The following is a 12,399-nucleotide window of genomic DNA, read 5'->3' as shown; positions in this document are numbered from 1 at the left end:
AAACTACAATGCCCCCGTATATTTTTTAGACCCGCGAAGCACTGAAGCCGCGAAAGGTGAACCGCGAAGTAGCCGGGGTATTACTGTATTACTGGCGTTGGGCCCAAACTTTGTACCTCCAGAATAGTCACTTTTTAGGGTTCAACGCTTTAGATTGGTCACTAATATGTAAAAATAACACAAATGTGCATGGACTGACAGAAAATATAGCTTTTTGTAAAAAAAAAAAAAAAAAAAAAAAAAAACAAGGGGGAGGGTCTGTCATCAAACTGTGGCTTAGGTTTTTGCTAGATACCAGCAATACGAATAAAACCACTGTGCTATCTTATATATCTGAGCCAACAACTCAAAAATACATTTAGTTAAATTTTAAAATACTTGTAATAGTTACATAGTATTACTTTTATGCACTCATCTTGCTCTATAGTTAAATTAAAAAATGCTAAAAGAAATGCACTCACTTTGCTCATCTGTCCTTGCTTCTGTTTTAGTGACCATGATTAATTTCCTTCATACCAAGGTTATTACAGTTAATGAAAACAAAAAGAAAAACATTTTGTTCAAGACATTTAAAAAATGAAAGGGCTTTTTAAAAAAAAAAAACATCTGACTGAAACTATATTTTCGAAAAAATTACTAAACACATTATGGTGAAAATGTCCCTAGTTTTGTCTTTGTCAATTAATATCTAATATGAACTGTTGGGGTTCATTGAAATGTTTTTTGATCTGACAAAGTTCTATATAAAACTGTTCTGCTATTTTCTGGTGTATTACTGTTTATCATTAAAATGTATTTTAACTTTGTGCTTTCACTGTCTTTTTGAATTATTGCTATTTTATGTTGTAAACTGTTTAAAGGGCTTTGTTACAGCTGCAACTGTTATGAAATGCGTGATACCAATAAAGTTGTATTGTATTGTATTATATAATAAACAAACAGTTGATGGGTCCTTAATTATACATTTTTTTTCTTCAATTCAGCACTGGACAAATACTCCCTAAAAATACAACCGTAAGAAAAAAAATGCAGTAATCAATTTAAACTGCTTGAAACATGCATCAATGTAAAAATAATAATAATAATAATAATAAAACTACTACGACTACTACTAGAGCTGCGAGCAGCTATAAAGGGCCCTTGGCAAGGTTGGGGCACTGGCACGTTGGGATACTGGCCCATTGGAAAGGCATTTTTTTTTTTAATTTAGTATATCAGACAAAAAACTATTTTGATGAAATAAAATCCATATAAAAGGCTGATAGGATAAATGCATACTTCCTTTTGAGTCTCTTTGACTTTGTTTTTAGATCTTGGGCTCTTTTATGTATTTCCAACTTTTGCTAGAACTTGTTGACCAGTACAACCAGGGCTACTTTGCTAAAAATGTGAATTGCGTTATCGAGCCATTTTTCTTTATTAAATCACACAATAACCTAATGAAATATCAATGCTGCTGTCAGGTCAGAAGTTGTTGCATTACTGTCCATTTTTTGGCGAATAGGAGTGACCAAGGCTACCGCTTTGCATAACATTTTACAAACTTTGTGTCTTTGTGTTGCAGTATGATGAAGGCTTAAAATCCCTTTCAGAATCTAATGAGAATGCCCTTTATTCTTATTATAGTCAGTGTACAATGAGATTGGAGATCTTAAAGTAAGTTCGTAGATTGTTCAGGCCTGGACTACTATCAAACCTGAGAAATCTTGACATCATAAAGGCCTCAAGCAAATATGAAGTAGCTCTTGTTAACCTGTTAGGAGAAAAACATTGAAGAATTAACCATAATATACTTCCTTTAGCCAGTCCGTGGCGCTGCTATTACGATCAAAAAATATGTTTGTAGATGTATTCATATATTGTGTAGCTAAAGTTAGAGCAGCTTTTGTTTTCAAAGCCACGTCAATGGTTGAAGTGAATTCAAAATGGACGACTGTCAAGGGAGAATCGCACCAAATATGGTGGAGTGACCCACGCCTCGACATGTAGGAAATTTAGGGACAATAGACACGGACACCAAGTGGCAAGCTTCCGGCCAGGAGAGCTGAAACCTCAGTGATCAGGTCGGATCTCTGAACCTTCTATAATCCTTTTATTGCGAATCATAGGTCACGTCGACACATTACAATCAATACAGAAATTAATACAGGTTTACACAACAGTATCAAAGGTACATTTATTCTCAAGGGTATGTGTATTCTGGTCACAGCTGGTGTTTATCCGGTCCACATCCGCCCCCCTTTCATGTTTATTTAGAGTGGAGTTTGTTCGGTTGCCCTGAGCTGGGTGGTTGTCCTGACCTAAGTGCAGGTGGCTGTGTTCTGTTTTGTTCCCAGAATTGTTCGTTAATGTGTGAACCAAAATTAGCAACAAAATCCCATACTATAGTGTTGTGTGATGTTCGACTTATTCTCTACATTACATTTGACAATATGATTGTTCCTATAATATTCTTCACAACGACATCCTGTGCAATTCAGCATATGTTTCCAAGAGTCTTTGTTGTAGGTCTCGGGCTTGCACATACTCCAGAAAGAGCTAGGTGATCAGACTTTGCGGCACCGTAATGGCCACGCCCTTTGCTGAAAAGTCACAAAATTCGGTAAAGAGTAAAATCAACGTCTTGGGGCTGTTCTGACAAATTTCCGGTCAGATTTGTTAAATCGGCTCCGTGCAGTACGTTAAAATGTAAAGGAAAAAAAAACATTTTGCCACTTGGTGGCGCTATATGTATAACAGAATATTAACATAGATGTATTTTGGTCACGTTTCTTTAGATAAATGTGAAATTTGGAATTTTTAGGAGTGCCAGGGGGTTATTATGTATTTTGTCCTTTGTGGCGAAATAATTATTAAACACAAACTTTGAAGCCCCGCCCCTGTCATATAGTATTTCGGAAGCTACATTTTCTTGCCCAGTGTTTGTCCCAGGTCTTAAAATGGTACAGCCGAAATTTTAAGTCAATTGGATGAACCCTCTAGGATCAGGGTGCAGAACAATGACCCCTGTTAATGTGCAAAAATGGGCCAAAATTGGACATTCAAAAATTCACAACTCACTTCCTGTACACTTAAGACTAGGGCTGCATCGGACCTTTTGGTATGTCTCGGGGTGCTAGACATGCCTGCCAATTTTCGTAAGCCTAGGTCAAATGGTTCGGGAATGGTTTTTGTTTTACCACTCTCGGTGGCACGACGGAGCCATTTTTATACAACTGCACGACAAACTAATAAAATATTAATGTTTTTGCCAGGTCTGATGTGTGTGCAAAGTTTCATGAGTTTTCGTGCATATTAAGGACCTCAAAAAAGCATTGTTTTATTGGCGAACTGGGCAAAGCCACACCCACAGCTTTTCACAAAAAATGACAAATTTCGTATTGTGACATCCTGAAGGCCTAAACACTCATCTGAGCAAATATGAGGTAGACCTTGTTAACCGGCTCTGAGAAAAACATTATCAAAAATAACTTGTATTTGCTTTAACTTGTAAGTGGCGCTACCATAACATAGAAAAATAAGTTGGGAGAGGTCTTCATGCCAGTTCTTTTATCAAATGTTAGAAATCTTTATGAGAAACTATTGTGTCGTTCATGTTAGAGCAGCTTTTGTTGTCAAAGCCTCGTCAATGTTTGAACTTAATATAAAATGGCTAACTATGCTATTTAGCATATGGCTATAAGAGACTTTTTTGTAGGTCTTGGCCTTGTACATAGTCATCAAATTTATAATATAAATATGGCGAAACACAGATTCGGGGCTGCTTTTTTAAAAATTTCTAGAGGGCGATAGCGAGCCATTTTTAAAAAAACTCAGCGACAAGCTAATAAAATATTCATGATTTGCCAGGCCTGATGTGTGTGCAAAGTTTTGAGTTTTCGCTCATATTTAGAACTCAAGATAAGCGTTTTTTTTTTTTTTTTTTGGTGAACTGTTACAAAGCCACGCTCACAGTTTTTCATGAAAAATGACAAATTTCCTATTGTGACATCCTGAAGGCCTAAGCACTCATGGCTTAAGATGGTACAGCCGGAATGTTAAGGCAATCGGAAGAACCCTCTAGGATCAGGATGCAAAAGAATTACCGCTGTAAATGTGCAAGTATGGATATTGAAAAATTCATAACTCACTTCCTGTTCATTTGACACTATTGTTGTCAAAGAAATTATGGACGTCTCGGGGTACAACATGTGCCTGGCAATTTTTGAAGGCCTAGGTTAAATGGTCCAGGATTTCCTTTGATATTTCCCACTCTAGTTGGCGTTAGAGAGCCATTTTTGTTTTCGTCGTTTACGACAACGTTAAAATATCAAATTTTTCACCATGCCCGATGAGACTGCAAAGTTTGGTGAGTTTTTGTGCATGTTTGGGTGGTCAAAATTGCGATCGAACGATCAGAAAATGGAAAAATAAGAACTAGAGCTGCGAGCAGCTATAAAGGGTCCTCGCAACATTGGGTACCGGCACGTTGGAAATTAGAAATATTTACGAGAAATAACGTGAGGAATCTTAGAGAGGAATATTTATGTTGTGAAATTTAGAGCAGCTTATGTTGTCAAAGCCTCGTCAATGTTTGAAGTAAATTCAAAATGGCTGACTTCCTGTCCAATTTAGAATGTAGCTCCTAGAGTCTTCTTATTATGTCTTGTCTTTGTACATACTTCATCAAATTTTCCTAAAAGTTTGATGAAACACAGATCCGGCTGTTTTTTTTTTTTTTTTACATTTCTTCGGCGCGATAGCGAGCCATTTTTAAAAAAAAAATTGCACTACAAAATAATAAAATATTGATGATTTGCAAGGCCTGAGGTGGATGCAAAGTTTCATGAGTTTTCATTCAAATTTAGAACATAAAAATAAGTGACCTTGTTAACCTACTCAGTGAAAATTAATTAACAACTTTAACCAGTTGGTGACGCTACCACTACGATGAAAAATATCTTGGTAGATTGTATTCAGGGTTGGACTATCCTCAAATTTGAAACATTTCTACAAGATAGGATCATCTGAGTCATGTTATGGGAGCTTTTGTTGCCACGGAGAATTATCAGATTTTGCAGCACCGGAATGGTTTGCCAAAAAGTCACAAAATTCGGCATAGAGTAGGATCAACGTCTTGAGGCTGTTCTGACAAATATTCAGTTGGCTTCGTTAGAAGGGCTCCTTGCAGTATGTTAAATTGTAAAAAAAAAAAAATATATACATATATATATTTGTATTTATTTTATTTTTGAAAGTATACAGGGACAGTGCATATTAATCAAACAGTTTCCCGTAAATATGCCAGATTATAGCCAATGGCTATATATATATATATATATATATATATATATATATATATATATATATATATATATATATATATATATATATATGTTTTTTTTTTGTTTTTTTTGTTACCACAAGGTGGCGCCGTTTGTATTACAAAATTATAAGATAGATGTCTTCAGGTTGGGACATTTTATTTACAGGTAAAGTTTTGACTTTTTTAGAGCATATGCCGTTGAGTTATTAAGCCAGGATGGCCGAGTGGTCTAAGGCGCCGCGTTCAGGACCCAGTCTCCCCAGGAGGCCTGGGTTCGAATCTCGAATTTCCCCATTGTGGGACTAATAAAGGGAATATTATTATTATTATTATTATTTAGTCCCGCCCCTTTGAAGTAAATTCAAAATGGCCGACTTCCTGTTCAGTTTAGCTCATGGCTCCAAGTAGTGTTGTTCCGTTACCACTATTTGGTTCCGATACCTAACTGGCTGTGCCATATCTGCCGATGCAGATACCGAACCGATACTTTTGGAAAAAAAATAAGCACGATTTTTCTTGTAATTCTAAAGAATTGCATTGTAAGAGCCATATTGAGAAATGTTTTCTTATTTTGAATTCATTATTATTGTTATCCTTTAAACATTATTGAGATGCGTAATGTTATTTCATGAAAGAAGAAAATGTAGTTGAGCATTGCGTGCGTTAGAAACGGTATTGATTAACTAACGAGCAACACGTGAGAAGGTAGTCATGTGACATGCCATTAAAAAACACACATTCAGAAGGTCGGTGGTGGTGACATAGTTTTTCTGACCGACTCCAATCTACGACTCCAATCAACAACTTCAATCATCGACGCCGATCAGCGAACTCGAATGACAGCGACGCCGATCAGCGAACTCGAACGACAACGACGCCGATCAGTGAACTCTAACAAACACGACACTGACGCTGGTCAACGAGCTCTGACAGCGGCAACCACGATCAGCGACCTCAAGCCACATCGATCGACGACCTCGACCACGTCATGTTTGAGTTATTGGAAATATTAGTAAACTTGTGAAACGAAGATCCTGAGTTGGAAGTTTTGTCGCGTCAGACTGGTTATTATTCACCCGCTCCAACATTGGCAAGTAAACCCGAAAGAGTTGCCACTACATGCATACTCATGAGATTATTAATTCATAAAATTATTCATTCTCCATACGCACAAAGGCTGTCAAAACTTCAACGTGACCACCTAACTGAACTCTCACACACACACGAGACCACCCTTACCTTGCAGAACAGCATCGTGATGTGTTTTTATATACCCTTCAGTATTATTTTCCATTGCACTCTCTTATTTATCTAATTTATATATTTGTCTGTATTATTGTTGTATTGCACTGGAGAGGGGAGCACTCTAATCTCGTTGCACTCTTGAGTACAATGACAATAAAGGGATTTCTAATTCTAACACCATCACAACATACATACTCTGATGACTTTACATCAGTTATGGTTTTCATTTTCATGGACACTGGGTCATAAGATTACATTTGATTTAAATTTGAAGAATATTTATGTGTAATTGTGGATATGAAAATGAATTTTTTTAAACTCCCAAATGTTTTACATTTTGTACTATTGTACATGTACTGTGTACGTAGAGGTCAGATTATGTCAATATATCATTGTCCCATAGCTAAATTTACGGAGTGACATTGCAGCAATTATTGCTTGGTCTCTAACTTGAGCTGCTAGCAGCTATGACGGGCCCTTGCTGGCCACTTCGGGCTACTGACATGTTGGTGTACTGGCATAGTGGAATTTTAAACTTTTGACAATCCTGTGAAAAACATTTTTTTTTTTTAACATTGTTCTTTTTAATGGGTTGTCTGTGTTTTGGACATCCCATTAAAAATGAAATTTTCACAGGACAAAAACATTTAATATTTTTTTATGTTGCTGTTGCTAGGCCTGTTGTGTTTGCAAAACTTTGATTTTTCAAGCATATTTAAACTCTTTGGTCTCTTCTCAAGGTTTCTTCTTTTTCCCCGACAAAGGATTTTGAGTTTTTCCTTGTCCAGTTGGGCGTTTGAATCACGGGATGTTGCCATTGTATTTACTGTCAAGTTGTGGCCCGTGAAGGCCTTTGAGACTCTTTTCTCGATTTGAGATGAACGATTAATTGTATTTGCAATATAATCGCTACTTGAGAACGCACTAATCTCAGAGGCTGCGGTTTCATTACTTTGACAGCGGCGGTGAGAGGGGCAGGGAAGTGAGGGGTCTATCGAACGCTCAGCTAACGCTGCCATGCTCGCTTTCAGCCGCACTCGCTTTCAGCAAATATGCTTGTTCATTTTCACCTCACTTGATTACATTTTCGTGGCTTTTGTAGAGGTCATATTTGATCGAAATAGTTTTAAATCTGATAAACTTAATTTGAAAAAAAATCCCCATTCCAACATGCCAGTACTCCAACATTGCCAGGGGTGCGAGGGCCATTGATAGCTGCTTGCAGATCTAGCTATAATTTCTGTCTATAACCTAAATATGTTGTATCATTCATATGAAATAAGGGTTTATGTCATCTGTTTTGCATGTTTTTAAATGATTTTATATTATTTTCAGTTTTCCAAATTCAAATCCTCTTTTATTCTAATTTTATCTGCAGCCCGACAGAAAAAAAAGTTAAGAATCGAGCCAGGAGGATGCCACTCTTCCAGGAGGGGATGGCGTACAAACAGGAGAGGACTGTTGAAAGGGGGATCAACCCACAGAGGAAGCAGGGAAGGCCCTGTAACTCTTGGTATTCCTTCCATCCTCAAGATAAAGGCTAGTAGGAGGAGAGGGGTGAGATTAAGGGGTAGTTCAAGGATGCAGCAAAAAGGTGCTTCAACTGAGGAATCTGATTGTGGTGATGAAGAGGAAGATGATGACAGTGGGCATGGAGTCCAAGATCAGCATCTTCATCAGTGTAAGAAGAGGTCCAGGACTAATGATGAAGATGAGGACAGTGAGACACAGGAAGTTGACCCAGAAGATGAGGATATGGATCTAGAAGAAGAGCATGAAAGACCCTGGGATTCTGACCCAGAACCTCCAGTGCTCCTGATGTCTAATCTGAATGACGACATACTTTGTGGCTCCTACCTGACTGTGACTCTACAACGCCCAACCATGACTGATAAAAAATCTGGTAGGTACAATGACATCAAAAGTAAACGTGTTCTCTTCTGTGCACAGGATATTACGATTTTTTTTTTTTTTTTTTTTTTTTTTGTAATGTCAGTCTCAACTAAAAATGGGCAACTCCTATTACATTGTACATGGTGTTGAAGATTTTTTTTTTTTAAATTTTAAAAATGTTTACGTTATTGGGATGTCTGTATTCAGCTTCAATATCTGGCGATGTAGGAAAAAGTGTAAAACATATCTCATTTGGATATCACAATTGTAAGTCAAAATTCCGTCCCCAACGGAAAACACCCCCGTGTGTGCTTGCACAGGTTCGCCTACACTTTCTCATCAGTGGAACAAAGCCAACATCTTTCACTGCTCAGGTAGTTTTGTCTGTTTGTAAATCGTCTTGTTTTTTTTTCCTGCCGTAAACCTCTCGAAATGTTACTTTTATGTCAAATCAATGTTTTCAATGACAAAAATATTTTGTGAACGCCCCTTTTATTTCATGATGATAATGAAGCGATGACGAGCTAAATGTGACTCTGATGACGAAAACATCACGACGTACATGACGTACATGAATTTTCTGTGATGAGACAGGACGAAATTGCTAGCGTGTGGTCCGTCAGACGTTCAAGATTTATGACATCCTGTCAAGTTCATCTCAGCCAACGCCTATAAGTAAATAGACTTCTGTCGGGTCGGCGGCAGGTCAGCGAGATACCTTCCTTTTCTTAGTGAGGAAGAGCAGTTTATCAAAATACTAACAGTTATTGCTTGTCCAGTCTTATTCAGGCAAATTGTCATAATCCGCAAGAACAGTGACAGTTTCATGTTGAGTCCAAAAAACGTCTTCAAACGAGCTTTAAAAGTCGTCAGAGAGGAGGCTTGCCTAACATTTAATGGGAGCTCATTCTATAAGGATGTACAGGCAACCGACAAGGCTGCGCTTAGTGCAGCATTTGGTCCACAGACCTGAGGCAGCGGGCAGGTGCGTAGGGGTGGATGAGCTCAGAGAGGTATGCTGCGGCGGGGCCATTTAAAGATTTGAAGTCGAACATAAGTATCTGAAAGCGAACTCTAAAGTGCAGTGGGAGCAAGTGAAGAGAGGCCAATATTGGGTTTGTATGATCTGTCTTCCGAGCTCCAGTTAAAAGGCGAGCAGCAGCATTTTGGACCAGTTGGCAGCGTTTGAGGCAGGACTGGCTGACTGCAAAGAAGTGCATTACAGGAATCTAGCCTAGATGTTACAAAGGCATGGATTACTATATCTATGTGCTGCTGGGAAAGAAAGGGCTCACACTTTACCCAGCTGCCCAAGATGAAAGAACCTGGTATCTCTTGTTTGTCTTTTAATTTGTGTGCAAATTCATACAATACCATATGGACAGTGCTTTGTTACAACTCCAGCTGTTGTGAAATGCGCTATATTAATAAAGTTGTATTGTATGTAGGGTAATGGTTCTGCTTTTAACATTTTTGTGGCTGTCATTTCAGCATATCCTGTTTGTGTTTTTCCAAATAATTTTTTTTATGAACAATTTCCAAACAAAACAACTTCTGTGAATGGTTGATCCCTAAGATCAGTTCTACTCTTTGCAGTCTGCTCAGCCACTTCCTGGCAGTTGAGGTGAGATCCTTCAACAGGAAGTCGTATCAGTGTCAATGGGTTAAGTGCAGTGTATCTTTTTATAATCAAATGTGGTTGTGAAAGCAGTGTGGCTATGCATGAGAAAAGAGAGAGAAGACAAAATAAATGCTGCTAGAGCATGTGGTACTTTTAATGTTAGCGGACGTTGTCTCACTGTTGTAAAAACACTGAAGTCATAAATTGTCCTATGCAATCCACCATTTGCACCAAGGTTTTGCTGTAGTCAGGCAATGCTAATGTTGAGCTTGCCACGAAAGATAAAGATAGAGATAAAGATGTCCTTTAATAGTCCCACAATGAGGAAATTTCCAGTGTTACAGCAGCAAAGCTATAGATCACACAGAGGCGGTGTAATGTAGGCGTTAATGTATAACATTAGCAGCAGACATTCATAAAAAGCATGCAAATATACACAGTATATACGTTTATACACAGCCCCCATACACACACATTACATCCCACAACATATAAAAGTGTGAGGAAACACTCCAAATGTCTGTCCAGAGGGGAAATAAATAAAAACGCTGCAATGATAAAAAAATACTGAATGATAGAAAATACTGCAATGATAAAAATACTGTAATGATAAAAGTACTGCAATGATAGAAAATACTGCAATGATAAAAGTACTGTAATAGTAGAAGTACTGCAATGATAGAAAATATTGCAATGATAAAAGTACTGTAATGGTAAAAGTACTGAAATGATAAAAAAATCCTGCAATGATAGAAAACACTGCAATGATAAAAGTACTGTAATAGTAAAAGTACTGTAATGATAAGAATAGTGTAATGATAAACAAAATACAGCATTGGTCAATATTTAAGTACAGCATTGGATAAAGCACAGTAGTAGTGTGCCCGCCCATTTGTAGGCCTGACCTAATGTTCTTGTTAAAAAGTCTGACTGCAGCCGGCAGGCAGGAGGAGCGAATTCTCTCTTTCGTACAGCGAGGGTGTAACAGTCTATCACTGAAGGAGCTGTGGAGTGTTCTAAGAGTGTCATTGAGTGGGTGTGCAGGGTTGTCCAGAATTGATGATACTTTCGACGTCATCCTCCCTCCTTTTATTGTCTCTGGTGTGGCAGGTTACGTATTGTGTGAATGAAGGCAGAGAGGAGGAAGGAGAAGCATGACTGAAGTCACCAGAGATAAGGACCAGGACATTTGGGTGCTGTGTTTGTAGCCTGCTCACAGCTGCAGTCAGTACGTCACAGGCTGTCTCACTGTTAGCAGAGGGTGACACTTACGCCGCCACCGCGATCACATGACTGAACTCTTGCGGTAAATAGTACGGACGATTTCTATCAGCTATCAGCTCAATGTCCCGACTGCAAAGTTGATCCTTAATAGTGATGTGCCCAGGGTTACACCATCTATCATTAACAAACACAGCCAGCCCTCCTCCTTTCCTTTAACCGCTCTCCAGTGTCCTGTCCGCATGTAGGATTTGGAAGCCGTCCAATTCCACGACGGCGTCCGGTGTGAGTCTGTTAGCCACGTCTCCGTGAATATCAGCAAGCTAGCCTCCCGGAAATTCCTCTCGTGCCAGGTTAGTGCTGTTCGCTCGTCCATTTTATTGGGAAGGGATCTATCATTCCCCATAATAACGGACGGAAGGACGGGGTGGTATCGTCTCCTCTTTGCCTGGCGTTTAGCCCCCGCACGACATCCCTGTCTCTTCCTCCTCAGCTCCCGGGGGATATTAGGTCTCGCTCCGGGAGCCGGCGCAGGGTTAGCACGGAGTGCTAAGAGCTGATCTCTTATGTACAAGATCGATTCGTAGCTCCGAGTTTCTTCTCCGGATGCGATCGCGCAAAAAACAGCCCCCAACAGCAGTAAAACCACCGCAAGTTGGATGTCTATTGCTGCGATGAGGTAAAATAAATAAAACAGGGTAAACGGAAAAAACACACGTAAAAGGCTCAATAGTGAACCAAGTTGCTGTAAACAGGCAGCCACTCGCGCGGCGCGGCACCGGAACCAACAACAAACTCAGCATCCTTCTGCCAATATACTCACTCTTCTCTGGACATGTCCAAACCATATAAGTGGATGTTCTTGATTTTAGAAAGAAAATTATAAACTGATCAATAAAATATGTTTAGGTCAGTCAATCCTGGCACCAGTCTGTGGTCTAGTGTAGGGCTGGGCGATAAACCGAAAATCTACCGTTACCGAAAGGTATTACAATGACCGACATCATTTTGCCCATGTCGGTAAATTTGGTGTCTAAAAAAAAAAGAAAAGAAAAAGAAAAGTCTTTTCTGTCTGCGGCGATGTTCATGCCTCTTTAAGACGGCTACAGCGCAT

At 38.9% G+C, this 12,399-nt stretch overlaps 1 protein-coding gene across 6 annotated transcripts in view; it reads left to right on the top strand.

The window, feature by feature from the left end:
• The window catches only part of LOC148331465 (lysine-specific demethylase 2A-like), a 224,002-nt gene that overhangs the window by 171,910 nt on the left and 39,693 nt on the right, over positions 1-12,399 (top strand). For all 6 annotated transcript variants that reach the window (XM_088301663.1, XM_088301664.1, XM_088301662.1 and 3 more), the window contains one exon: positions 7,929-8,453. In XM_088301663.1, the coding sequence (XP_088157789.1) occupies positions 7,929-8,453 (525 nt within the window). The remainder of the gene's footprint in view (positions 1-7,928; positions 8,454-12,399) is intronic.

The sequence above is a fragment of the Idiotropiscis lumnitzeri genome, chromosome 8 (genome assembly GCF_059441095.1).
Source record: "Idiotropiscis lumnitzeri isolate Australia: NSW breed Sydney's pygmy pipehorse chromosome 8, RoL_Ilum_1.0, whole genome shotgun sequence".
NCBI lineage: Eukaryota > Metazoa > Chordata > Actinopteri > Syngnathiformes > Syngnathidae > Idiotropiscis > Idiotropiscis lumnitzeri.
Note: the sequence above shows the minus strand (reverse complement) of the source record. Positions and strands in the feature narration are given on the sequence as shown.